The sequence below is a fragment of the Pocillopora verrucosa genome, chromosome 14 (genome assembly GCF_036669915.1).
Source record: "Pocillopora verrucosa isolate sample1 chromosome 14, ASM3666991v2, whole genome shotgun sequence".
NCBI lineage: Eukaryota > Metazoa > Cnidaria > Anthozoa > Scleractinia > Pocilloporidae > Pocillopora > Pocillopora verrucosa.
This window is the reverse complement of record NC_089325.1, coordinates 11,724,523-11,751,096: the sequence shown is the minus strand read 5'-3', so window position 1 is coordinate 11,751,096 and position 26,574 is coordinate 11,724,523. Positions and strand designations below refer to the sequence as shown.

General features: G+C 36.5%; 5 protein-coding genes and 1 long non-coding RNA gene across 6 annotated transcripts; 3 read left to right on the top strand and 3 right to left on the bottom strand.

Moving 5' to 3' along the window:
* Positions 1–289: 289 nt before the first annotated feature.
* Positions 290–8,161, bottom strand: LOC131789699 (exosome complex component RRP45). The gene is made up of 15 exons (XM_059106862.2): positions 8,056–8,161; positions 7,869–7,963; positions 6,930–7,049; positions 6,608–6,710; positions 6,233–6,330; positions 5,719–5,758; positions 5,244–5,326; positions 4,714–4,846; positions 4,041–4,129; positions 3,126–3,238; positions 2,385–2,421; positions 2,112–2,133; positions 1,304–1,466; positions 578–665; positions 290–492 (listed from the first exon to the last, which is right to left on the bottom strand). The coding sequence occupies exons 1-15, from the start codon at positions 8,125–8,127 to the stop codon at positions 360–362; spliced, it is 1,389 nt and encodes a 462-aa protein (XP_058962845.2). The 5' UTR covers positions 8,128–8,161; the 3' UTR covers positions 290–359.
* An 89-nt stretch (positions 8,162–8,250) lies between these two features.
* On the top strand, positions 8,251–10,035 carry LOC131789715 (mitochondrial ribonuclease P catalytic subunit). Its single transcript, XM_059106888.2, has one exon. It carries the CDS (start codon positions 8,427–8,429, stop codon positions 9,798–9,800), a length of 1,374 nt encoding a protein of 457 aa, XP_058962871.2. The 5' UTR covers positions 8,251–8,426; the 3' UTR covers positions 9,801–10,035.
* Positions 10,036–10,998: 963 nt separating this feature from the next.
* On the top strand, positions 10,999–13,462 carry LOC131789648 (mitochondrial ribonuclease P catalytic subunit). Its single transcript, XM_059106800.2, has one exon. It carries the CDS (start codon positions 11,062–11,064, stop codon positions 12,637–12,639), a length of 1,578 nt encoding a protein of 525 aa, XP_058962783.2. The 5' UTR covers positions 10,999–11,061; the 3' UTR covers positions 12,640–13,462.
* A 170-nt stretch (positions 13,463–13,632) lies between these two features.
* Positions 13,633–18,588, bottom strand: LOC131789649 (peptidyl-prolyl cis-trans isomerase D). The gene is made up of 11 exons (XM_059106801.2): positions 18,440–18,588; positions 17,731–17,871; positions 17,451–17,557; positions 16,729–16,917; positions 15,923–16,045; positions 15,630–15,736; positions 15,386–15,520; positions 15,042–15,099; positions 14,388–14,474; positions 14,257–14,299; positions 13,633–13,774 (listed from the first exon to the last, which is right to left on the bottom strand). The coding sequence occupies exons 1-11, from the start codon at positions 18,495–18,497 to the stop codon at positions 13,683–13,685; spliced, it is 1,140 nt and encodes a 379-aa protein (XP_058962784.2). The 5' UTR covers positions 18,498–18,588; the 3' UTR covers positions 13,633–13,682.
* Positions 18,589–18,692: 104 nt separating this feature from the next.
* On the top strand, positions 18,693–20,204 carry LOC131789647 (uncharacterized). The gene is made up of 3 exons (XR_009340625.2): positions 18,693–18,855; positions 19,389–19,445; positions 19,851–20,204. It is a non-coding gene; the product is annotated as an uncharacterized lncRNA (long non-coding RNA).
* Positions 20,205–20,339: 135 nt separating this feature from the next.
* On the bottom strand, positions 20,340–26,529 carry LOC131789645 (AN1-type zinc finger protein 2A-like). Its single transcript, XM_059106799.2, has 12 exons — positions 26,409–26,529; positions 26,126–26,168; positions 25,975–26,026; positions 25,345–25,419; positions 25,116–25,172; positions 24,435–24,479; positions 23,826–23,929; positions 23,631–23,657; positions 23,352–23,453; positions 22,678–22,738; positions 21,617–21,781; positions 20,340–20,752 (listed from the first exon to the last, which is right to left on the bottom strand). Exons 1-12 carry the CDS (start codon positions 26,467–26,469, stop codon positions 20,717–20,719), a joined length of 828 nt encoding a protein of 275 aa, XP_058962782.2. The 5' UTR covers positions 26,470–26,529; the 3' UTR covers positions 20,340–20,716.
* Between the last annotated feature and the right edge of the window lie 45 nt (positions 26,530–26,574).

The following is a 26,574-nucleotide window of genomic DNA, read 5'->3' as shown; positions in this document are numbered from 1 at the left end:
CAAAACTCAATTGAAGAACGAGTGTTCACTTCAACTCAAATTCAAGTGCCCGCGTTAACTTCATATTTAAGTTCAAGGTTTCTGGAGATTGGCTGAAATAATAAGAACATTACAATAACGTCTTACTCCAATTCGAAGACAGGTTGAACTATACTCTATGGCGTTATCACTTTTCTCTTAATGAAGAAGTGGTCATATGCACATTCTACCCCCCCCCCACCACGCCCTTCCGCTGGATGTCAACAGGAGTCCATTCGAAGATTATATCAAGGAGGCGGTTTATATGGACTATGTGTGATTTTTAATTGCTTAGAAAAAGACTAATAGCTATTTACAAATACTGATTATAAATAAAATCACTAAGAAGTTTGCGATGTTCTGTTTCCAGATTTCCTCTTCCTCTTTTTCTTTTTGCTGTTACTGTTCTTTCCGCTGTCACTTTTCAACGCCCCACTCAAACCTAAGGTTTCCTGGGTACGCATTGGCTGAGAGCTATGGAAGAAAAGAAAAACAGAATTCACAAATAGTTTTATAACTTTGCCTTTCTGTAACCGTTTTTTTTTTAGTCCAAACATACCTCTTCTGAATCACATCACTTCTTTCGGCAGTCAGTATTATAACGTCTTCCTCCTCGCTGTCATCATTATCCACGATGGAGTGAACGACTGCAACAAAGACAAAACGAAGTAAGGAGCTCTAGAGATCGTTAAAAGTAGTTTCTGTGTTGGGCTTCGTTCGGTTCAAATTCTTCCTGTTTGTTTTTATTTTTCACGTGCTCGAACGCTGTTTACTCGCGCTTGGTACCAAGCGGCATAGTTTCCCGCGCTTTCTGGCGGTTGCATGTCTCAACGCACTTGGCACTAGTTGCATGTTTTCCGGTGTGTTTAGTATTGGTTACATATATATCCACACTTCGCACCAATTGCATATTTTCCCGCACTCAGCATTGGCTGCATATTTGCCTCGCACATGGACCAGTGACACACTTTCCCACTCTTGGCACTACTAGAAGTTGCATATCCGTCAGCGCTCAGCACTGTTTGCATATTTTCTACGCGCTTGGAACCATAAGCATATTTTCGCGCGCTTGCCGATGATTACATATTTTTCTGCCTCTGGCATTAGTCGTCTCACTCCCTCGCTTACGAGAAGGATATGTTACATTGCCATTTCGAGACCTTATTGGTTCACTGTGGCGTATAGGTCTTGATTGACAAGGATTTTAATATCAGTTCTGGTCTATGCGATAGCCTTAGGAAAATCAGAATATAAAGCATAAAGTTCAACGTTTTTCCCTCTTCACCTTTGCTGCCATTCTTCTGCTGTGATTCTGGTGTCGGAGACTCACTATTTCTTTCCTCTCCAGTTATTTCAACCTCCTCACTTTCTTCCATTTCTCCATCTTCTTCATCTAAAACGATCCAAGAATTGTCTCCTCCTTCGCCAATTTGAGCAGTTCCCGGTCCCTGTCAGAAGCAAACAATAAGAAAAAAGTAAACCAACTCACAAATACACAAATATAGGTTGGATTTAAGCAGTGATGCAGAGAAAAATTTTCACTTGAGAGTCAAAAATATTCCGGGGTTGCTTTGGCTTACATCGCTCGGTGATTGGTCCAGGAAACTCGCGTCATCCTAGCAACCAATCAGAATCAAACCTAAAACCAATCGTGACCTGGTCACTCACGTTTTCCATCGCTTCAGGCAGTTTGCTTATTTTTAATCTGCGTTCTCATTGGCTCCTCGTGATCTTTTCATTTCCTTTGATTGGCTTTTGTGATTTATTTGCCTTTGCTTTACGACCCTCTCGCGAAATACGCTCTATTAAGAGAGGCGGCTTTTCGTTCATTGTTCCAAAATCAATTTGAGATCTGGAGTGCTGGAAAATGTCATAGTGAGCCGCTAATGAGAACACAAAGTAAAAATAAGCGAATTGCCCATAGGGTGGGAAAACGCCAATAACCAAGTCACGTTTGGTTTTAGTTTCAAACCTGATTGGTTGAAAAGATAGTAAAATTTTGTGGACCAATTATATAGCAAAGAAAAGCAAACCCAAAGTAATTATGAATTATTTTTGACACTCAATCGCAAATTGCTCCAATAACAAATTACCTTCAATTTTGCTTCCCATGGACTGCAAGATTATTCATTGTCAAGGAGTCTAGTAACTCTTTTAGATTGTTCTTTGTAATTTGTACTTTTGCTTAATGAAACAAAAAAAAAGGTTACAGTTGCCTTTGAAGAATCTCACAATGGCACATAAATCATTAATTAAAAAAAAAAAGATTATGAAGACTGCAGTACAGTACAGAATACTCCTAAAAACTGGTTTGATTTTATACAGTGAGAATAATTTCCAAATGACAAATTATTTGTAAAGGATACTTTTCTTCCATTGCTGTCATATCATCATATTGTCTTTCTGTGAAGTAAAGAGTAAAATAATGTATAACTCTTTTATACCATTCTCAAGTCTGAGTCTCATCATAGGTCAAGCTTGCTCAACTGTTTTCCTTACACAGCTAAAATTCTTCCATCTACCTCATCTTTCTGCTGCTTTTATGCAATCCATACCTACTCTAAAACGATTCTAGTTTATCACTGCCTAATTGTTAAGCTTTTCTTTGCCTTCCTTACAGTCTTCACTGCCAACCATTTTGTGCTCATTCTTTAATCACAAATCTGCTTTAGGTTTCAATCTGAATCTGTGAATCACTCCTTCCAGCTGAGAATTTACACTTCATGACTGGACTATGTTATACATGTTCATAAAATATTCTTGGAGTATGCGATTTGGTTTGGAAATTACCTATTTAATAATTGCTTCTTCTGAGCAATATGACTCTGCTAGAACGAAAAACAAGAGAACTAACTACACCTAAGTTGAGGCACATCTATAGAGTTGGTGCATTAAACATTTTGTGTTTTTCGGTGGCACAAGGAAAATACCTTAAATTGGAGTAAGTCCTTTGAGTAAATTTGAGCATCAGTAAGAAGTCTGACTCACATTTAATACCAGGCATGAAAATTGAGCCAGGACCACAGTTGTGGGATGCAAGCAGTCTCGTCACTGTTTTGTCACTAAATTATGCCTGCTTCCCTAAGGGGTAATTCCCCAATTTGTACCTGTTACTTTTTCCACAGCTTCACTGATGTCCACCTCAGACTCATCAGCTGATGTCACAGTAATAATGGACGGTGTTGTATCTGATTCTATCAATCCTGTTTTCCCAAGAGCTCTGGTTGAAAAAAAGAAATATCACACAATAATTAAAAGTGCAAATTTATCAGTCCATGAAATAGTTTACTGGGCTCAAAACTTACACAAATCACAACTAGGTCACTCAAACTTCAACCCTTCAACTTTGACTTCTTATTGGTTTTTCCTGACATCCACCTTGTTAAGCTTGGCTTTTGTCAGTAGCAACTGTGATTCTGGTTTTAAAATAATCCATTGAAAAGTGCTCTAAGAGTAATAATAAAATCTAAGTTTTTTTCATTTGTCTCATGGTGTAGTCACGTGTGATGTAGATCGTGACATTTCAACTGCATACTGCTAGTCTTCTTCAGGCGTTGAGGTCGACTAGTCATGCATGATCTTATAAAGCATGATGCTCTTCTGTGATTATTATTTTTTTTTTCTTTCAACAGCTCTGATTGGTGCTTTTCGATCCTTGCTGTTTCACTCAGTGATTTGCTCCCTTGGAGCAATAGATCACACTGAGTTAAACATTCAAAAATTATCATTTGATAATTATCATTGGAATGTTAACAATCTATTCCTTTTGATTACTTAACCCTTTACATCCTAACATCAGTTAACTTATTCTCCATACTGTTCTCTAAACATTTCCTAAGGTACTGACAAGGAGATTTTATGTAATAATCAAGAGATTCTGTAGTTGGTGATTATTTAATTTATTCTCATGACCTAAATGTCTGGTCACTCTTAGACGTCAAAGGGTTATCTGGTCTACCAGTTTCTGACTAGACACTGGGCTCGAAGACTTATTCTAATATCTCTTTCATCATCACACTTACCTTTGTTTAGAATCCTCCTCCAGTGCCTCTTGTATAAGAGCAACAATTTCAGTAACCTTAACTGATGCAATCTTGGAACATCTCAGGATCTAGATAACCAACATGATGATCATTTCATATTCTGTTGTTCACAAAGCAAACTTTTTGGAACAAAATTGTCCTGGCTTTTTTTATTTCTCTTCTAAATCATTTGTTCAAGGTAACAATGAGCCAAATTAATGTGAAAATTATACTATTGTTTGAAATTTGAGATAAAAAATAAAAATTAAAAAGATATTGTTAAGAAAAAGTTAAGGAGTAGGATCTCTGGTATTGCCAAGGATATCTACCATTACCTTGAGATTTATGTGGGGACAAAAAATCTTTAGTCAAAACATTTTGAAAGAGATTGAGATAGTTTTCGGTAAGATGATTATGGGTGGAAATCCTTAAAAACCATCCCTTAAATCCTTTGGCAGAGTAAATATTCTTGAAGATCTTGGAAAGAATAATATTGGCAGTGTTCTTCAGATTTCTTTTAGTGGTCAGTCACACTTAAATATCAACTTACTTCAGTTCTAGACACTGGTACTTGTCTAACTAAAGAAGCCAGTACTTCAGAAAAGAGTGGCTAGCAAATATGCTAACTGCCTGCACTTCTGGAGAATACTGGTATCAGTCAGAATAAATGCACCTGTTCAGATTCTAATGAAACTCCACCACCCATCACTGCTCCACAGATTTCACGATGAATATTCATTGCCATGATCATTCTCCCATCCATTACAATTTCCTCTTTATCTGTTGGATCTACAAGCAACTGTTGCCTGCGAAAAATATTTGAATCATTAGTTGAAAAAAATGATTGCAGTGTTTTTGTGTTTTTTCTTTAAATTCCCATCAATTTTGGGAATGCTGATTTCCCTGGAGTAGCTTTAGGGGACACATGCTTCTGGAATCTTTTTTTTTATTTCAAAGTTCATACTTTGTTTCGGAAGAATAAATTAACATGTAAAAAATTGCACAGAAGCTTTTCAGAAACACAACAAAGACAAAAGTTGTGACCCTTGAAGGCCAGCCAAGGTGTTTGTCTTATTAAAGTCATAGCATATGTCCCACAGTCTGAGTGGTTATTTAAGGCAGGTTTGACTGAATGTTATAATTATCGTAGAAATGCTCCAAAATATCATCACATGCAGATTGAAATCTGCCTACCCTACCTACCCCTCATTGAAAAAGCCAAATGTTATACAGACAGGCATATGAAGGATACTGAGAGGGACTGGATCACGGTCCTCTGGAGAGTGCTGATAAAATAAGACAGAGCAGAGTATGTCATTATCGCTATGAGGCCTGAAATCAGCACTTTTATTGCCATGAACATCATTATAAGAATTACTTATAATCACTATCATAAATAAAAATGTTCATAAATTAAAATCATAATGATCATCATTATCATTGGTACTGGGATTGATCTTCATAATATAGCAACAACCTGTAGATGAAAAGATTTGTTCCTGTATATCTAGCTACCAGTACAATTGAGTCTGGGCAGTCTTAGAAAAAGAGTCTTATCCCAGGAAATTAAAAATGACTGCTAAGTGATACACTAGTCTATTATCAGCCTTTTTCCATGTTGAAAATAAATCCCGTATTGAAAATAAAATTTTGTGCCTTGCCTCAATTGAACACTTACAATTGTGACATCTTCACCAATAACAGACACATCTGGCCGCCTAGAAAAGCAAGGGAATACTTTTTTGAGATCAGGTCAAGGGTACATTTGATTTTTGTTACACAAAAAAAGTCAAAATTTTAGAGTTTTTGCAGGTTTTTTGTGAATTTCTTTGGTTGAAACTGAAAAAATTCAAATCTTTGAGCATTGAAGACAAGATAAGACATTGATTTCTGGGCACATTATCTTGGAAGAATGATTATTTGCTTAAAAGGAAAATTCATGCCAAAAATTAGTTAACAAATGAATTTTTAATCATTTTTGTCTTTGTTTGGAGTCCCAATCAACTGATAAATCAAGCTATCATATGAAAATCACTGAGAGTGTTTTGAGTCAGTCTTCTTCAGGTTACCACCTAAGCAACTTATTTAAAACATTTATTTATCACTATGATCTTGATTATAATCACAATGAAAAAAAGCACTGACATCTTCAACAAAAAAAGCAATTTCAAGGTTTTGATAAACAAGCATACCTAAAGTGAGCCAAAGCTGTAATTGCAGCAATACTTGCGCAATCAGCAATGTTACCACCATTGTCCAATACATGCACATCAACCCTTATTGACCAAACCTATGTCACACAAAATATTTCCTGGTAATAATCATGATAATTAGAAAATAAATGTATTCAACGAGAAATCACTATCATGATACAATCAAGATCAATATTCATTTCACTAGAGTGCGTGATTTATTGATTTTAAGTGACAATAAACTATATAAAAATACACAAATGGTACTTTTGGTGACTTCATTACAAACATTATTCTGTAATGGAGAGTGTCTTTATAAAACTGAGAATAAAGAGAACAAGACAAAACATGTAATTCAGTTTAATGAATCCAAACCTTTTCACCAGCAACAATGCATAGAGATTCTACATCAATAGCTCGTGACTCTACGTAACACCTCTCCATAAATCGGTTAAGTTCAGTGCCAAATTCAGTCATTCTAAAAAAGGATGTAAGGGAATATTCAAGGAGGATATTAAAAATTTATAATCTGTAGTACACTCCTTGTTATTTTAGTTCTGAATTGGCTTTAAAACAATTTAAACTTGTCAGTTGATAATTGTTATTGTTATCATCTGTCTGTGTGTTGTGTATCATATTGATGCTGTACTGAGAAATTGCTTTGTTGCCATTCCTGATGGTGAAATATCTAACTTACCTTCCTGACTCAAAGGCTGGTGATGCCATTGGTGAAAGTTCCACATTGACAAATAGCTGGCCTTCTGTGGGTCTATTTGGCTTTGGTTGAACAACTTCACATGACACTTGTGCTAAAACCCTATCCAAGACAAATATATGTGCCTATGTTTCACTGTTGTTTTAAACAATCAGAAGTCTGAGGGCACCAATTAACCCTTTACACCCTAACATCAGTAAGTATATTCTCCATACTGTTCACCATACATTTCCTAAGGTGCTGAGAAGGAGAATTTGTTTAACAATTAAGAGCTTTCTTAGTTGGTGATCATTTCTTTTATTCTCGTGTCAGTAATGTTTGATTCTGGGATGGCATTGTAAGGAGAAATTAGATTCTAGTCACTCTTAAGGGTCAAAGGGTTAATAAATTATTCCCAAGATACTCTGTGCATCTGTTTAGAAACAAAGGTGAAAAAATTGAGAGCCTTTGAATAATACATTTTCACAAGAGAGGTTTTGCACTTGGCATTGCAGTTGTTTAAAAGGCGGATAGCATTATCCACTGGAAAAATGATTATCCAGTGGATAGCCTAGTGTAATTTGCTGAGTAGCGATTTACCTATTGGAAGGCGCTATCCTCCCCTTAAACAGTTTCGCCCAAACCCTTGGCCCTGGTCCACTTATTTAGGTATTTCCACTTTTCACTGTAATGTAATACATCCGCTTTAAAGTCATTGGTCGTCCTTCCTTTCTGATTGGCGATTTATTAACTGATAACTATTTTACCCAGCCATTGAAATCGCGGGAACGATTCCAGACGAAATTGTATTCCACTCAGTTCCTTCCATTATCACTATCTACTAATGTGAATAATCAAAACGTTTATAACACAAGTCCAGATTGCGACCAATTTATAGAAAGGGAATGCCTCAGAACCATCCAGAATGAATTGTTGCTGTACCTTGTTTCACCCAGTTGAACCTCGCAATGTCCTCTGTCTACACCAAATAAAATTCTGAGTTTCCGGTAGTCGTAGGCTTCGCGTCCATCTATGCGCTGTTTATTAATACAAAAAAACTTTAGAAGTCTATTCTAATCAACAATAAAGGGAAAATAAAAGCAAAAGTAGGTAATCTGGTGCAGTAAACCTTTCTCGATTTGATTCCCTCGAGGAGAAAATCTCTTTCGCACGTAGAAAATGGCACGCTGGATGCTTTCATGGTGTTCAAGGTTGTTTTCAGTCAGGCGTTCCTAGCTACAAGATGAAGCTAGTCTGATACCTGGCTCTAATTTGATAGCCGCTGATTATATAAACTGCGGGCGAAGGGTACAAGCGATGACTTTCCGAGGACGGAGTAGAATAGATAGGAACTTCACTGTGTCTTTCTTTTGGAAATGTTACGGTGACAAAGTATTAGTAATCTTCACCCGTTTATGGCTAAAGGTGTGAAGTAATTACTTACTCTTGAGATAATATTTGAAAAGAAAAAAGCTTGATGCGGGCAGATCTGCTTCTAATATGCGACTGAGGTACATTACACCGTTATGGAGAGGTGGTTACGTAAGCACGTGTTCGTTTCAAAGAATGTTTCTGTCTTCAGAGGCTCCACATTACGGTAAGACCCTTGAAAACGGCCAAAATTTGGACTCCGAAACGAAGGAAAATGGCAACGGAGATATTATAGGAGCTGTGAAGTTATTTGAAGCCATCAAACATTACACTAAATCCAGTAATATACAAAACAAGACTAAATTGCTGAAATCTTACTGCGACTGGGGACTTTACGAACAAGCCATGAAAATTGTGCGTTCCATCGTCAATCTTAAGGTTTACGACACAGATGCTTATGACTTGGTTATAACCAGTATGGCAACGCGTAGACAGATAGGAAAAGCCATACAGGTCTTCGAGGAGAAATTGAAGAGGCAACAACACTTTCCAACCAAAGTATACTTAAGTGAATACGTCACGGAAATGATTGAACTGCTCCTCAATCCTGAAAATCTGATAATTAAGGGAGAGGTTTTTGATGAACATCGTCATACTAGAACATCACAGATAGTGTTTCGTTATCTTGAACAAAATGGGGAAAGATTACCATTAAGATTAATTCGTGCAATTCACTCGTGGCTCATGCATGATCCAAATAACTACTGGACTTGGCAGAACTGCACAATTAGTGAAGCAGGAAAATGCTCTTTCTGTGGTAATATGTTGATAAACCGCTTACCCTTAGAGGATGTACGCCAGTTGAAATTTGAAATCCTAAGGCTTTTTGAAATTCCACAGAAGTCTACTTTTAAACTGAACGATATAAGTTTAGAAGACCAGATGTACCAAGAGATACAAGAATTGAAGATGTTTGTCAAAGAAAAGGGGCCATTTGACGTAATTATTGATGGCTTGAATGTCCTTTGCACAGAATCAAAATTTAAGTTATCATCACACAGGTTATTAGAAATGGTAAATCACTTTGCCATACAACAGAAGAATGTTATGGTTGTATTATCTAAGAAAGAACTGGAAAATAGGAAAGCCACTAGGGCTCTCAAAACTACTAATTGTGCTGTTTTCATGAGCAGCTTTGGAAATGATGATTTGTACCTTTTGTATGCTGCAGCCATGAGTGGATTGCGATATGTTGAGGTTGTCACCAATGACAAACTCCGAGATCACCGCCTTTTATTCCCAGCTGAAGTGGGATGGATATTCTCAAGATGGACAAGGTTAAACCGTGTAAGCTTTACAAAAGGAGGAAAAGGAAAACTGCAATTTTTCAGAGACAGAGTTGACCCTGTTGTGCAGTACAATGGGAATTCATGGCACTTTCCTGTTGCTAATGAAGCATGGAGGTGTTCAAGGAGATCAAAACGGTTCAAAAATTTATTTTAAATGCACATTTTTTAAAAGCTATGTACAATAGAGAATTTTGAAACTTGTTTATTGAGACATAACTGAATGGCTCTTCCAGTAAACAAATATAATAGTATAATTGATAAATTATGTGATTCGGGTCACCCTGTGGCACTTATGTAAATGTTAAGATAAATTATGTGATTCAGGTGACCCTGTGGCACTTATGTAAATGTTATTACTGTTGGAGGAAAAAAATTGGCTTTTTGTTAAATGATAGTTGTGAACTTCTTCTTGCCTTAAGTTATGTATTTCCGTTATGTGCCAATCAATTCAAAGTTTGAAATTCCCCCCTCCCTCCCTGTGCTCATGGGGTGGGGAATTTCAATCAGAACTGTCAAGTTTTCCTTAGGCCTACAAGAAAGTCACGGTGGCAGATCTTACCTTTACTTTGATCAAACTGGTCTTCAAAAGTTCAAATGCCTTGTGGAATATGTGATAAAATGAAGGTTGTTTACGGGAAAATGACACATGATGGGGTGAAGCTCAAGGCAACATAAGGCAAATTTGATTGGTAGTTAATGTCAAAGCATGGGAGTTGTGTGGAAATTTACTAACAATAGCATTTAGTTTCATGTGAGATTTTTTAGTGGGTTGAGATGATGTCAGAAATTTAGGCTGTTTACTGGGAAATGTCATTTTATCAAGGAAAACCTAATTGGTAGTGATAAGGAAACACAGAACTGTTCTAGGAAAGTACCATTAAACACAATATGTAATTCATGGAGAACTTCTAAAAGCAAAGAAACAAATATTTACATGGCAGAGAACACAGAAAGTATATGAAAATTTATCTTTTTCGACCTTCACCAAAAGAGCAACTGTGGGGCAAAGACGAGAATGCTTAAAACGACTGCATTGTGCAAATTTCACCTCATTGTAATTCAGATTAACTGTGATGATGGTGGAATTAAACTTCTTTATTGTTATTATTATAAAACATTGGCATGTGAGAGGGAATCAGTTTCGGCTGGCTACACGCTTATTTCCCGCGCAAAATTTTAAAGGAACAAATTAAGAAACAGCGTTAATTGACTGCTCTCTCGCAAAGTGAGCGTCGTGTTTAATTCAGACAGGCGTTCCTAGAGCGGAATTAAAACTCGAGCATCAACTGGCACTAATTTGGTAGCCGCTGATTAGATGACTGCAGTTTCATGATGATTTAGGAGCACAGGGACCAGAGAGCGGGGAAGGATAGAAATAACTCAGTCCGGGTCTTTGTTATCTTCTCAACTGTTGTATGACTTTTGTTTTTGGAAACAGTTTAGGAACATTCAGCTGCTTTATCCAACGGGAACCCGGTATGATTCGGCTGAGGTGTCGTACATCGAGAAAGAGAGCTTGTGTAGCAAGCACGTGTCTGCTTTTCAGATCCTTTCTATCTTCAAAAGCTTCAACTTTCATTAATACCCATGGAAACGGCCAAAATGTAGAGACTGAAACGACGATGAAACACTACATTAAGACTGGTAAGGTAACGGATGCCGTAAGGCTATTTGAAGAGAGCAGAAACGGTGGAAAGTCGTGGAAAATAGACGGTTGTTACTCTTGGCTATTACATTTGTTTGTGCAACACAATGAACATGAAGCTGTTGACAAGCTGTACGAAGACATTAAACGAAATGCTGTTTTCATTGGCGAAGGAGCTAAATTCTCGATGATTAAATCTTACAGCAATCGGGGACTTTTTGACCAGGCTGTTGGCATGCTGCACGCCATTGTGGAAAGTAATATAGCTCACCACACTCGTCATTATGATTATATCATTACCTCTATGGCCAAGAGGGGACAATCGAGAAAAGCTTTGCGGGTCTTTGAGGAGAAACTAGAAAGATTGGAAAATTTCGGAATTAATGAAAACATGTCTGCGCCAATCAAAGACATGATTGAATTGCTTCTTAACCCTAAAAGCCTCCCAGTTAAAGAGAACGATCATGGTAAGGAAGGCAAAGTTGATACAAACCATCACAAGAAAATGTCAAATATGGTTTTTAGTTATCTTCAACAAACTGGTGAAAGGTTACCGGTTAAATTGCTTGTAGCAGTTCGCTCTTGGCTGAATCACGACCCTGTTTATCACTGGAAGTGGAAATACAGCAGAATAAGTGAAGTAGGAACATGCTCATCTTGTGGAAATCAATTGATGAGTGGCATCCTCCCAGGAGATATACAACAATTGGAAAGGGAGCTAATCAAACTGTCCAACAGCCCTCAACTGGTTATTTCCAAAGTGGCAGGTGAAAATCTGGACAAGAAAATACAGAAAGAGTTGGAAGAATTGAAGAGCTTTATTCAAAGAAGAGGACCATTTGATGTGGTAATTGATGGTATGAATGTTGCCGCCTATGGCTCAGGAGCAAATATGTCATTTTCCACAGACAGGCTGGTGGCCACAGCACATCACTTTGCGGCACAACAAAAGAAAGTGCTTGTGATAGTAAACAAAGCTTGGAGAACTTCTGTCTACAAGCTTGAAGATGTTTGTGCTGTTTTCAGGAACAAGTTTAAAAATGATGACTTGTATGTTTTGTATGCTGCAGCCTTCAGTGGATTGCAACAAGTTGAGGTTGTCACCAACGACAGACTCAGAGATCATCGCCTTCTGCTTCCTAGCAATGTCTGGTGGACATATTTAAGATGGACGAGACTAAACTGTGTATCCTTCACAGTCAATGAAAGAGGGAAACTGGAATTTTTCAGGCAAAAAGTTGATCCAGTGGTGCAGCGTAGTGGCAACTCCTGGCACTTCCCTGTTGAGGATCAATCATGGAGATGTGCGACAAAATCAGGAATTAAGAGATCACAAATCAAAAATTAGCCTACAATAAATACATCCTCATTGACAACAAATAAAGATAACTTCAAAGGTGTAACATCAAGACAGGGTTGACTGACTTTGTGATACAAATGTAAAGTGCATGTATTTGAGACTTGTATGCCAAGCTTGAGTTCAAACTGGGTAGGATTAATTTGAATAAGTCAAAGAAAGGCCAAAATTCACATGTGATGTGTCCCTTGCATGTCTTAACCCTTTAACTCCCAAGATCTCATTGGTATTTCTCCTTACTGTCTACCATACAGTTCTTGTGATCTTAGTTTGGAGAATTTGGTATTGGATCAACTAATAGGTAATCCCCTAATTGATATTTTTCTTTTTTCTTGTCACTTTTCTGCCTTATATTGTCTTGATATTTTAAGGAGAAATTCTGTCTTGGTCACTCATGGGATGTAAAGGGTTAATGTTGTTCATGCCAAGCACCTGTCCAAGATTGGGCCTTCTCCTGAAATTCATGGTATTTTATGTAATCTTGGAATATTTGGTAGGTGCTATCAGGAAAGGATAAACGCATCCAGCCATTCATGGAATTTTAAAGAAAACTAAAAATTCAGTTTTTAATTGCTGTTTTCCTCAATATTGCCATCCTGTGTGTGTGTTAGGCCCTAATGTTAAATAGGACATGTTGCATGGTGGCCCCAACAAAATCTGTGAAGAAGACTAGATCGTTATATGGTTCATAATTTATGGTGTTGTGGATACTGTACTTTGTTAGTTTACTGATAATGTAACCCCTCCTTTCTCCCTAAAAAAGATGGGCAAAACCAAAACTGGTAAATTATACAATAAATCACTTTGCATTGTTTCACTGTTTAATCTTAAACTACTTTCCACTTGGTAATTAGTCAAGTTACGACTACACTTTATAGAAAAAGTGAACACGTGATTTGAGCAAATGTTAACCACTTCACTTGCTGTAATGTAAGCTTTGCCTGAAAACATGGCTGTAAATCTTGCTTTAGCACCTCACTTGAATAGGGCAAAGTTTAAAGGGTAAAGTTCCGCAAACATTGTCAAGTTTTTGGTCATTTGCCAAACATCTTTGAATAGATTTGTTTTTCTTTGTTTCGTTGCTCCTCCTTTAACTTCTTCAGTCTTGCCATCTCATTCTTTATGCCTGAAAAAAAACCAAGAGTGCAAATCTAAATTATTTCACCAGTATAAATAACTTGTTTTTACTGGTATGATACCACATTCTGACTGGGAATGATTGAGTTGGGTGACAATGTTCAAAGCCCAATAAGCTTGACAACAAATGCAACTGACATGGCAATGTCATAGCTTTGCACCCAAGGAACATTATAACAGGGTTTTGCACAACTCCGCTTTACAACAAATGCAGTACCTTAGCAGTGAAGGAGGGGCCCCAACAAATGGATTTCCCCCCACAACCTACCTGTGTGGTAGATTGTCTTAAATCCAAATTCCTTCAACAATGGGACTGCATATTACTGATCAACTTGACATATTCAAAATGTACCTATCTTCCTACTTTGAAATATTTCTTAATAATGTCCACCCTTGTTAGAGGTGGTTGACAAATTGGTTAGAAAGAAGCTCCTTGAACACTAACTTATTCAAGGAAATAAAGAAACTTACTCTTGTCATTAGGTTCCAATTTAGCAGCAGCCTGAAAATCAACCTGTTAAACAGCAACAAAAAAAGGGTATTCATCTCAATTGTTTGAATTAAATGTCAAAAACCTAAAAAACACTAGACAGAGCAGGTACCATTGCTTGATCAAAGTCTTGCATGTTCATTTTAGCCTGTCCTCTTCTGTAGAGAGCTTTTACATTTTTATCATCAAGATCCAGCACCTTGAAGAAGAAAAAATATGCATGATTTGCCTTGAATTTATATTTTTACAAGAAACGAAAGGCTAAAAAGTTGACATAACCTCATTAGAGCTTCCCTCTCCTAAAACGAGGGGGAGAAAGGATTTTTTTTCCAGGGAAGGGGGCAGATGTACACAGGCCTGAGACCAGGGATAACCAGTGGGGTAACTAAAACAGAAGTACTGCAACTGGTATGGAGATCTTAATAACACTTTAAAACATTAATTTTAATTGGGAGTTGGTTTCAATAGAAATTGTGGAGCTGTGTTGGTAGAAGAGTACAACAAGGTAGTTTGATATTATCAACTGAGTTAACACAGATTGGCCACCATAAAGAGTTTCAAAGCTGATATTTCAAGCATTAGCCCTTCATCAGAGGGACAGAGGGAATTATTTTTAGCCACATGTTACACAAGGCAACTCTTGATGCCGATTTGTGGTGGCAACTGTCAATTTGTCCTTGCAAACTTTCCAAGGAACACTGCTTCTACCATGTGACAGATGTTTCAAACTCTCTAGTTGGTAGTTTGAAGTACAAATGAACTGTACCTCATTACAATCTTCTACAGCTCCTGCATGGTCTCCCAGCTTAATTTCACAAAAGGCTCTGTAAATGTTAAATTCAACAATCTGTGATACCTTTTTCTTGAAAGACTAAAAATGTAATTAAAAATGGCTTTCTTCACCATACACAAAATCCATACTTTTTATCCACCAATTTTTGTTTTTCAATAAGGGAATCACAAGAAGATTTACTTGTTAGTGGAGAAATTTATGATCTGCAGACTATTCTAAAATAATGTTTGTGCTGATACACATAAGTACAGTGCAATACATCAGGAAATGTTTGGCTTGAGATAAATTAAAAGAGGGTTCTTGGTGTATAGCCTCACCTGTTTAAAAAGCAACTTATTGTCAAGGATTGTATCTTCTCCTCCTGTATATTTTCTTCCTTTACTTTTTCAGCTTTTTCCCCTTCTTCTTCACTTGAGGATGTTTCCTCATCAGAATCAGAGTGATTTAGATAGCTAGAGGATAGAGACAAAGTCACTGATCAAGACTTAAGGCCCCTTTTCTGTCATTTTTCTTTAAAAAATTTGAGGCGATAGCTTAAAAAACAATTTAAGTTCATCTTACCGCAGTGTCTTGGAGTATTTCTTTTTGGCTAGTTCATAATTTTGGGCCTTGAACTGTTCATTTCCAATACCCTTCAGTACCTCTGCTGCAGCTAATACTTCTTCGGGCTGAAATAACAACAACTCCACTTTCAGCAAATTTAGGACATCCATTTGCTATGCTATAGGTACACAATCATGTTAAAAAAATAAAAATGCCTTTAAGATTAGTATTAAGCTTGTTCTGTCTATCTTATCTAATGAATGAAAAAATGTGGAAAAATGAAGCCCCTATATTTGCAACTAAGAGACTACCTTGCTGAAATCTAGACCAGAGTCTGTTGGCCAATCTGGAAGCTTGTCTCCTGTTCCATCATCAGCACATATGCCATCATCTTCCCCTGGTTGCAGCTCACCACAGTCCTCAATGACACATGGCTAAGAGAGGAAATGACACAATTAAATCTGGTCAAATCATCACCATCATCTTTTATTTGCCTCATTAACACAATTACACATTACCCTAAACCCTAAGCCACATCAAAATATTTGAAACTGATTTATGCACCTTGCATATCAGACCTGGCAATGTTCCTGGCTTGCCTTCTTTCAATATCAGAAATGGCCCATTAACTCTTTTACTTCCAAAAGTGACCCCACATATATTTCTCTTAAAAATTTTAATACATTTTCAAGCAGAAATTAAAGGTGATGAGAGGAAGAAATAAATCAGCTGATAAAATTTTTTTATTTAACAACAAACTCTAAGCACCAAAATTATGAGAAAAGAAGGGCATACAGAACAGAGAAGTAGCGTTTAGTTCTGTAGAGTGAAAGGGTTGAGGTGCTGCCCCAGGTTACAAGGCTACAGGAAGACCAATAAACCCTCTGCACCCTGCTATCATCAGTATGCATATTCTCCACACTGTCATCCATACATTTCCTAGGGTCCTGACAAGGAGAATTTGTTCAACAATCAACAGCTTCTTTAGTAGACCAACAATTCCTTCATTCTCATGACCTCAAAGTGTGATTTGGGGGGTGATAATGTAAGGAGAAATTAGATGCTTGTCATTCTTAAGGGTCAAAGAGCTAATGATAAAACAGTATCAGTGACGCACCTTTTTAGGTTTACTTTCATCCACAGGTGTATTTTCAAGTTCTTTAACAACACTCCATCCCTTGGTGACCTTACCGAAGACAACATGCTTCCCATCAAGATGTGATGTTGGTACCGTTGTGATAAAAAACTGTGAACCATTAGTGTTTTCACCAGCATTTGCCATTGAAAGAAGGCCACGTTCATCATGCTGTGATAAGATAAACAAAACAAAAAAGTTAAAGCAAGGGATTTCTTGATTGGTTTTTGAAGGAAAACAACCCTAGAGTAGTCTATGAAAGTTTTTGGAAGTCTTGGGGATTTAAAAGCAATGCTTGTATTAAGAAAAACTTTTTAAGTGCAATGTTTAGTACTATGCAAAATTTTGAAGATTTTTTGGTAATTGTGCATCATTGTACAGGTGAGGTCAAATTTTGCACACCCAACTCGTGTAACTTGACAGAAGTCCTAACTCGTAGGACAAAAGGCTGACTGAAGGGTTTTGCAGCTTGGGCTTGCACCTTTAAGTGGCATTGAACCTTGCACCAGTGATTTATGAGAAAAATGTTTCCTACAGTGTACCTTCCTAACTACCTAATGGTAAACTCGTGGCATGTTGCAACAAAGCAAGATTGGTCATAGACAAAATACCAGAGATGGGAGATCAGCAAAATATAGGAATTTTAAAACACTTTTCTTCTTAACTAAATAAGCCATAAAAAACCCCAAGGAAACATTTCCTACCTTTAATTCAAAGTTCTCATCCTCAAACTTTTCACCATAGATAGATTCTCCCCCAGTTCCATCACCATTGGTGAAATCTCCACCCTGCACCATGAAACCTTTAATGACTAAAGCCAGAAATCAAAATTGTCAAATAAGCAACAGTTTTCCTACACTGTCATTGGCTGTGTTTATTATGGTATAAATATAATTATGAAAAAATGATAAAGACTGGCAAATCATACCTAACACAAGATTGTCTGTAATGAGTTATTGCAGGACAACATATGAAAGTACTTACTTCTGTGAAAGGTGCAGCCTTTGTAATGAAGTGGTTTCCCAGATATAGAAGCATTCCCTTTGTCTCCAACACACAAAGCCCGAAAGTTCTCTGCAGTCTTTGGGCATTTGTCAGCATATAATTCAAAGACTATTCTACCCACTGATAAATGACAAAGGTAGATAGTGACATGATCAAAAACTCAATTCAGGGTCCTGGTTTGTTTAAAGAGGCACTCAATTCTATTACCATGGATGCTACTTCTTAGGTTTCCCTTCATATTATCCTTGATAAATTTGCAATTTTTTCTCAGACACCACCCCCCCCAAAAAAGAAATGTTTCGATGACCCCCTGTGGGGAGGGGCACATTTAATCAAGCAATAAAGTACAAAGTACCACCAAGGCAAGTTTCTGCATGGTAACCTTAACTTTAACACAGATCAAACATGGAATCATTTTAAGCTTAAGTCGATCAAAAATAGTTGACAAATGATAATTGAATTAACATGCAGAAAATTTTGAAAATTAATCTATTTTGGTCTTAAGAGTTCTACAACACCATAAAGACCTCCTTTTCAGACCACATCAAAATGCACAGCTATCACTCAATTTGCACTCTACTATATAGATTTTCAATTAATTTTGAGCATGGATCAGTGAAACTAACTTGCACATGTTGTAATTTCGTTTTTAATCATCGCTTCCGAAAGAGAAAATCTGGTTCCTTACCTCTCTCGTCACCGATAGAAACGTCAAAGAAACATCTTGGGTTTTCATTGTCGGACATTTTAGCAAAGAATTCTGCAGAAAAATATTGAGGACACAAATAAGGTTTGACAAGGAACTCCGCACACGAGTACAGACAAAAAAATTTGTACTGTCACATGTGTTGTGTCACATGGTACCAAAGAGAAACCGCTGAATCAGCTGATTGTCTACGGGACATTATATGGATGTTACACAACCGACTTATCGTTGACGAACAAGATGGCGTCTGGTAAAGTATATTGAATCATGCAAAGTTGCATCAAAAGTCATGTCTAATAAAGTTAAGACAGGGATCTTTATCGGGGGATTTGTAGCATTCACCCTTGCCGCGTTGTATCCTGCTGTGATCTATCCAAAATTGCACCCAGAGGTTTTCCGTAAGTATTCAAGGCCATGATATGATATGTAACTTAAAGTAGGCTGCGGAAGCTTTTAGAAAATTGTTGATGTGTGGAAGGTTCCTTGTACATCAAAATGTTTGGTAGTTTTTTCAATTTTGTTAACTTGGTACTTGATCGAAAAAAGAACTGATAATTGCAGTGTTCCATTGTCGTGGTTGCTGCAGGTCAGGAAATTGTCTGAGAAAAATAAATTTCTTCATGATCAAGGCCAGGTCTGTAGAGGTCAATTGTATGTCGGGGGATTTCGCTTTGAGTCAGGGAAATTTAAATCTCGGAGAGAAGTCACAGGAAAATGAAATGTTGGGAAAATGTGAAGTTATTCATCTTTTCTCGGTCCTTTTTATGATGACAAATGATGACACTTTCCTTTTTGCTGATTTGTGTGTGAAAATGTCAATTCAGTTGATTTGGTCAGAGATTAATATGACGTTTTTTCTGGGGAAAGTCAGGGAATTTCAAAAACCTATGACTGTGGCAACCATAATTGTTTTCCTATTTTCCTTTTGTAGAGCAAATTCAGAATGAAACAAGAAAAGATATAAAACAGGAAGAGATTCAACCTGGAAGTAAGTCATAGCTTGGGTTTGGTGTATAATTCAGTTCTGTTTCATCTTAAAAAATATGGGAAAGATGTAAAGTTATAGCATTTGATATTGTTAAGAGGGAGAGGCTGTTTTCTTACAGTTGTCGCACTGGACTTAACGTGTAAGGCTTGGGGTTTGATACCTAGCTGGGTCATGGTGCTGTATTCTTTGGTTAGATACTTTCAAAGTGCCCCACTCCACCGGAAAAAGTTCTGAAAAATTGTCAGGGAAGCCTGATGAAATGCTGGAGAGTAACCTGCAGTGAACAGCAGCCCATCCAGGGGAGAGTTAAGTAACTCTCTCAGTCACTTCTTGCTATAGAAACCAAGAAACCTCTTGGCTCAGCTGCAAACTTGGCACTTTCTTTAATCATTTTTATATTTTCAGATATGAAGGTCTGGTCTGATCCATTTTCAAGAAAATAAATCAAAAGAAGATGTTACAAAAAGACCTACTTTCAACTGCTTTCGGAGAAGAGGAACAGAGAGTGGAAAAGAATGCAAAGGGCACCTCTAGATATATTCTGTGAAAGAATTTTGTTGTGACCAGACCCCTGTTATCAGGAACAACATTCAGTGATGTAATGTGACTCGACAATAATAAAAAAAAAAAAGAATTTTGCAACAGACATGTAATCTTTGAGTTTTAAATTACTTGCATAAAAATAAGGCAGATGATTTTACAGTCTGGCAAACAGTTCATGGCAAAAAGTAATCTGTACTTTAAGGGGCTTATTCAGGGGTGGCACTTATTCAACAAAATTCATCACTCCCTTGTATTCGTAATTGTACTTTTCCTTGAATGTTGGAGATTCCACATTAATTTTTGTGGCAAGGATTGCTACAACATTACATTATCGGCAGACAGCTCACATCATACTGTTATAAAACACTTTATTTGCAGAAGTTTTGTCTTAAAATAACTACTAAAACCCAATATTATTACAACTGCTTCTAAGCTTGGTTTATATTATTCCTTTCACAATGTTGGAGTAATTTGAGAAGCCATCAATCTGCTAATGATAAATACGAATTCTTTGTACATTAAAATTTATTAATCACAGGTGCTTTGTGTTCTGGAAAAAAATAGCCTATGAGCCCATCATCATTTAGTTAATTATATAATAGTGGCTGCTTGGAATTCTGGTACATTTACATCAAGTGGAAACTATGGTCACTTGTAGTTGTAATTAAATTTGGAATAATTATATTTCTTTTCAAATTGCAACTTAGAATTTCTTGGTAAGATGAGTGTCATGTGACACGGCAATCTGATTTCTTTTGTTGCTCCTGAAATTAAAATTATAATTAGTCAAAACAAATATTCATGAAAGAATTGAAAATCAAAAATAACTGCATTCAGTCAAATAAAACAACAATGCTGAAAAATGAAATAATTATTTGGCTATCAACAGTAAATCAAGCTACTTGACAGCCACATCTAATGTTAAAAAGCAGATGTTTCAAGCATATGCCTACACTTGAAGTTGTTCCCATGTATTTCCTAACAGCAGTCATTGCAAATTATGATCAGGTTCCCCCAAAGGTAAGAAGAACACTCTTAAGTGTTCCCCACTCTCAACATGTGGCTTCGTAGCCATCCGCAGGTCAAATGGAATTTATTTCATTACAAACAGTGATCTGATTCCTCTAAGGGAACCAAGATCACTCCAAAATGTGCCCTGCTCCCAACATGTGGCTTCAAAGCTCAGTTGGTAGTAATGCCCAACTAGTATCTGGGAAGCACAGGCTTGAATCCTGTTAACCCTTTAACTCCCAGATTAAATTTGTAATTCTCCTTACTGCCAACCTTACAATTCTTATAATGTTAGTTGAGAAATTTAATATTGGATCAACTAATTATTCCCAAATTGATATTATTCTTTATTCTCATCACTCATCTATTTGATATTGTATTGATACTGTAAGGAGAAATTCTGTCCTGGTCACTTATGGGAGTTAAAAGGGTTGTAGCCATTTGCTTGAATTGCAGGTCACCTCCAAGGATCATTGCTTTACTTGATTTTCATCCACTGGTCAAATGAAATTTATTTCATTACATATTAGGTGCTTTCATTTTTTTCTTTGCCATGTTAACATTTCTTCTGATTGGCTTTGGTAATTAGCTAGGAGACCTCAAGAAAATGCATATACCTGTTGTCGTCTCCTTTTCTGCTCCTCTCTTTCAGATTCTGCCAGGGCTCGTGCTAAAGCTCGGTCTTCCTCTTCTTGTGTTGTCGGTGGTGGACTGGGGGACTTTGTCTTCGACTGATCTTGTAGAGAAGCTTGTATAGCTAAGGCTAAGGCCTCATCCTCACTCTATGAACAATAAAACATAGATATTTAAAAAATTATCTACAAGACTAGTGTTCTATGTTGCAATTTGATTGCCTGTCCATATTGCCATGCATCTGTACTGTAATAGATTACAGATGATGTCAAAATGATGAAAGAACAAAAAAGTGGCAAGTAAAGCAAAGCCAAGTGTGTTGCTGATGTTCTTACCACACTTTGATGTCATCTGTGATCTGAACAAACTTGCAGCAACATGGAAACTATTTGTTGTCTTATATAATAAAGAAAAAACATTTTCTTGGTCGTTTTGTCGTCTACGTGTCTGTTCTTTAACAGATCATGAGTAAGAACCAATCAAAATGTGTGTTTAACCCTTTACACCCTAACATCAGTATTCATATTCTCCACACTGGTCTCTGTACATTTACTAAGGTGCTGAAAAGGAGAATTTGTCTAACAAGCAGGAGTTTCTTTAGTTCATGATCAGTTCCTTTATTCTCATGACATTAATGTGTGATTCAGTGGTGATATTGTAAGGAGAAATTAGATGCCATCACTCTTAGGGGTAAAGGGTTAAGGGTTAATTCAGCTGATCCCATGAAGATGACAAATAAAGTGAGTGGCACTGTATTGTTGTTAAGTTTTGAGTGACTGAACTTTTCAATACTCATCCAAAACAAATTAGATTCAATAAATTTGTTATTTTTTTTTAATTGATATCAGTTGGTAATTGAAGAAGAGGACTTCCCCCTCACTAACAATCAAGTAATCAATCAAAATCTTGAGCTCATAACCTAATGTATAATTATCATAATAATAATTATAGAGGCTTATGACATCAGCTTCTGACAATAAGCTGCTGACATTATGACTGTCAGAAAAAATTTGACTCTGAAACAGTAGTAGAGGAAAGTATTTACCAATGCTGGTTGTGGAATTGGTTGAGGATTTGGAGCAGTCATTTGTCTTTCTCGTCTGGACCTATAAATCACACAGAAGTATGTCACACAAGAATTTTAGAATCCTGGGAATGCAACACTTGCAAGAGATTATGAGGCTCTAAACAAAAAGCTCTCTGATGATGCACAACCTTACTGTTGAACATTACAACTAATAAAAATATTTGATTATCATAAAAATTTGATTGTGATGCCTAATTTAGTTGGATAAAATCCTGGATACACAGTACATTATGATTGGTCAGTTTTTTTTTCAGTTAACCATTGCCTGTTTCCAATCAGAAAACAAGTACGAACCACATAAGAGGTTTTTTTTTAATTTTTTTTGTTTTCTCCACCTGGATGGGCAGTTTTTTAAATACCTTCTAGATTTTTCTGAACAGGGCAAGAGGAAATTTTAGAAATGTTCAGCAGGAGCTTTTTACAAGATAGAACAAAAACAAACAGAAGCAAAATTTGATCTTCTCAACAACTACCAAGCTACCTACTCCATTGATACACATCTGGCTGCCACTAATGGGACAAATATTTTAAGTAACCACCTTTTGTTGGCTTCTGTTATTTCTAAATGGTCAGGCAAAAAATATTAATTAGAACATAACCACCAGGCACAAAAATACATTCTACAAGTGTACCTGTCCAAGTCTCTTCCTATTGATGACAAAGATGTTTGTTGTGGTTTCTTGTGTACTTTTGATGATGAAGCCACATTCTTTGCTCTGGTGGCTGCAGCTTCTCTTTAAATCCAAAATATAAAAAAAATTTAAACAAAAACCCAAATAGCTTGAGGAATCAAATTTTACATTATTAAGGACAATTTAAAGACAACTATTTGTGGAAGGGTTTATTGTAAATCACCAATTCTTTGAACAAATTTTTTTAAAGGGAAATATAAGAAAAAGTAAGAAACTTACCCTGCTTTCAAGGAAGCACTTGTTTTACTACAAATAAAAAGGAATACTTTTAATCACTTGTGTGCTAAGCATTGGCAGACTAAAATTACAACTTAAGTTATAAAAAATCAGGATAGATTGACAATCAATTGAACAAAACTAGGGCATCTGCTGAACTAGAAATAAACACTGGCTTCCTGTGAGATACATACTAACCTTCTAGATGCACCCCTTATGACCCCAGAGCAGTTGTGATCTTGTTCATGTCTGTGTTTCAGACAAAAGTTTTGCCGACAAGATTCGCACCTAACAGGGATAAGCTGAAATAGTGAAAGGAAAGAGGATAAGTTATTAGTTTTGTGAGCCTCGTGATCAATTACTATAAGACTTGATTACATCTAGAAAGATACCTAATGTCACTTCATGCAAGAAAGAGCTTTAGCAGCAACTGAAGTTAAACTTTGCAATGCAGGCAACTTCCTCTCTAAGCAACCCTCCTCCTAAGGGCTTCTCTAGCTTGAATTGTCAGCTTGCATGACTGACTAATAATGACAAAACTCCCAGACACCTTTTTTGGAATATCTACTGTCTCCCCTTCCACTTTTAATGTTAGTCTTCAAGATGGCATAGACAGACTGGGACTTAACGAAATTAAAAGGGACAGAGAGGTGAAGGAACATTATAGATGTTGCTCTAGAAAAGTGTCTAGTAACCTAATTATGTCTAGGAATGCAGGTTCAAACCAATTAATGCAATTAATAGTGAATATGTATAAATATCTATTGGTATAATTATAGTGTACATTACAATTGTTTGTAAACAGACCTCTTTTTGTTTACATCCTTTGAGAGAACACCTATTCTGGTATGCCTATGGTGATACAAAAAAGGGAAATTCAAAATCCTATATTCAAAATGTGGTACAGTACATTTTCTTTTCATGTTAGAGACTGCATGATTACTTGGCTGACCTGAATTTTTCTTGCGAAGATCAGCTTACAGTCTGTGACACAGATTGATAATTGCAGTGACATTGAGTGAACTTTTTTTCAATCCCTGCTTAGCAACAGCCAATGACATTGTCACTTACTTTTAAAACCCTTTCAATCCCAAGATCTCATTTGTAATTCTCCCTGCTATCTGCTACACAAATTCTTATTAGCAAGTCAATTTGGAGAATTTGATATTGGATCAATTGATAATCCCCTAATTGATAATTTTCTTTCTCCACTTTAACTGTCTGCTTGATATGGTCTTGATGTTGTGAGGAAAAATTCTGTCTTGGCCACTTATAAGAGTTCAGAGTTAAGTATAAAGTAAAGAATTCCCTTGATAACAAACTGTAAGACAGATATTAGAGAGAGATTCAAAATTAATCAAGTGAACAAAGTGATACCAAGTGCACTAATAGTGTGAGTGAGAAAAGGCCATATCTCTAGTAAACGCAACAAAGTTCATGAAATTCAGTGATGTGTCTAATAAAAAAAGAACAACAATTTTAAATAACCTTTCTTTTAGCCACTGCTGGGTCAGACTGACAATCTCTGTCAATATGTTCTCCAACCTATGGAATAAAATATTTCACAAAAATGAATCAAATTGTTAAAATCCAAGTTTTCCTCTAAACATCCAAAAAAAGATGCAGCATAGTTTTCCTATAGATAATCATGGTTAAATTTAAATCTATCATTTGAAAGGAAATCAAATTTGGGAAAAAAAAAATACAACTGCATCACCTTTATGTCAGGTTGTTCCCCTCTAGGGACTGGTACTGCTTTGTTACATAATGGACAAACTGGAACTTGAAAGTCCTAATGAAGACAAAAATTAAGAAACAAGTCCACATTTATCCTTTACCTTTAGCAGCACAAAACAATTAATGAGACTCTCTAGATAGCTAGTTTAACCACAATGGGGGTTACCTTTCATTTCATCAAAGAACACCTTGCCAATTTGCCGAAACTCCTCCGTCAACTCTTAGACTACTTATTTAGATTATCCCTCTTGTCATAGGGAAGTTTCCAGGAGTTTGGCAAGTTAACCCTAGTGGTGGCAAATTGAGTGAAGACATCAGTGAGTTGGTTTTTGGCAAGTTGACGAGTTAGTAGCCTGACCAGTATCAATCACAGGTCACACCTCACTGGCAGATGTAGAGGGGAAGGGAGGGGAGGGGAGGGGAGGGGAGATCCATGTCATTAAAAACATATTGACTCTCCTTACACTATTTTGTGATAGATTTTCTATTTTCAACTGATCAATTCTTACTGAAAAAGGTAAAGAAAATGAAAAATAAAAGTAAAGAAAAGTGTAAGAGAGTACACAAAGAAATAAATAATGTAAGGAATAGGTTATACTGTTGCATTTACCTTTTTGTAGGCATTTTCACAACTGTGTTCTGTATACTTGATATGATCCTTACTATAAACCAGGAAACAAATAAATTATTTTTGTCACTTACTAGTGTTTTAGAAAGTGATGGAACGTCAGTAAATAAAAATAATCGTTGAATAGTCTTACCAAAACAACTTGGAACAAGCATCACATTTCATGGGAAGGAAATCTACAGAAAGTCAATTTTAGGAAAATCATCACTTAAGTTTTCTCCATTTGGAAAGGAAAAAGCTTTTTCCTCACGAAGTTTATGTCTTAGGTCGGAGGCATTTGGTGAAAATAAAGGAAGTTAAATAACGAAAATTTCTGCGAAGTCATTTCATATTGACAAACCTTTTCTCGGTGGAGTTAAATACCACAGTAATCAACGAAAAAAAAATATCTCTCAAAGACTTCAGACAAAACTCACCTAACTGTTTACAGGTATTCAGGGTGCAGTTTGCTCCTAATTCGGGAAATTCCATGTTCATTAACTAATTATTAGGGACCGAAGTATGATTCATAAGTGATTCGCCTTAGTTTAAATTTAGTACTTTATATAAACTAAAACATTTTGTAACCAGGCCTAAAGTCCC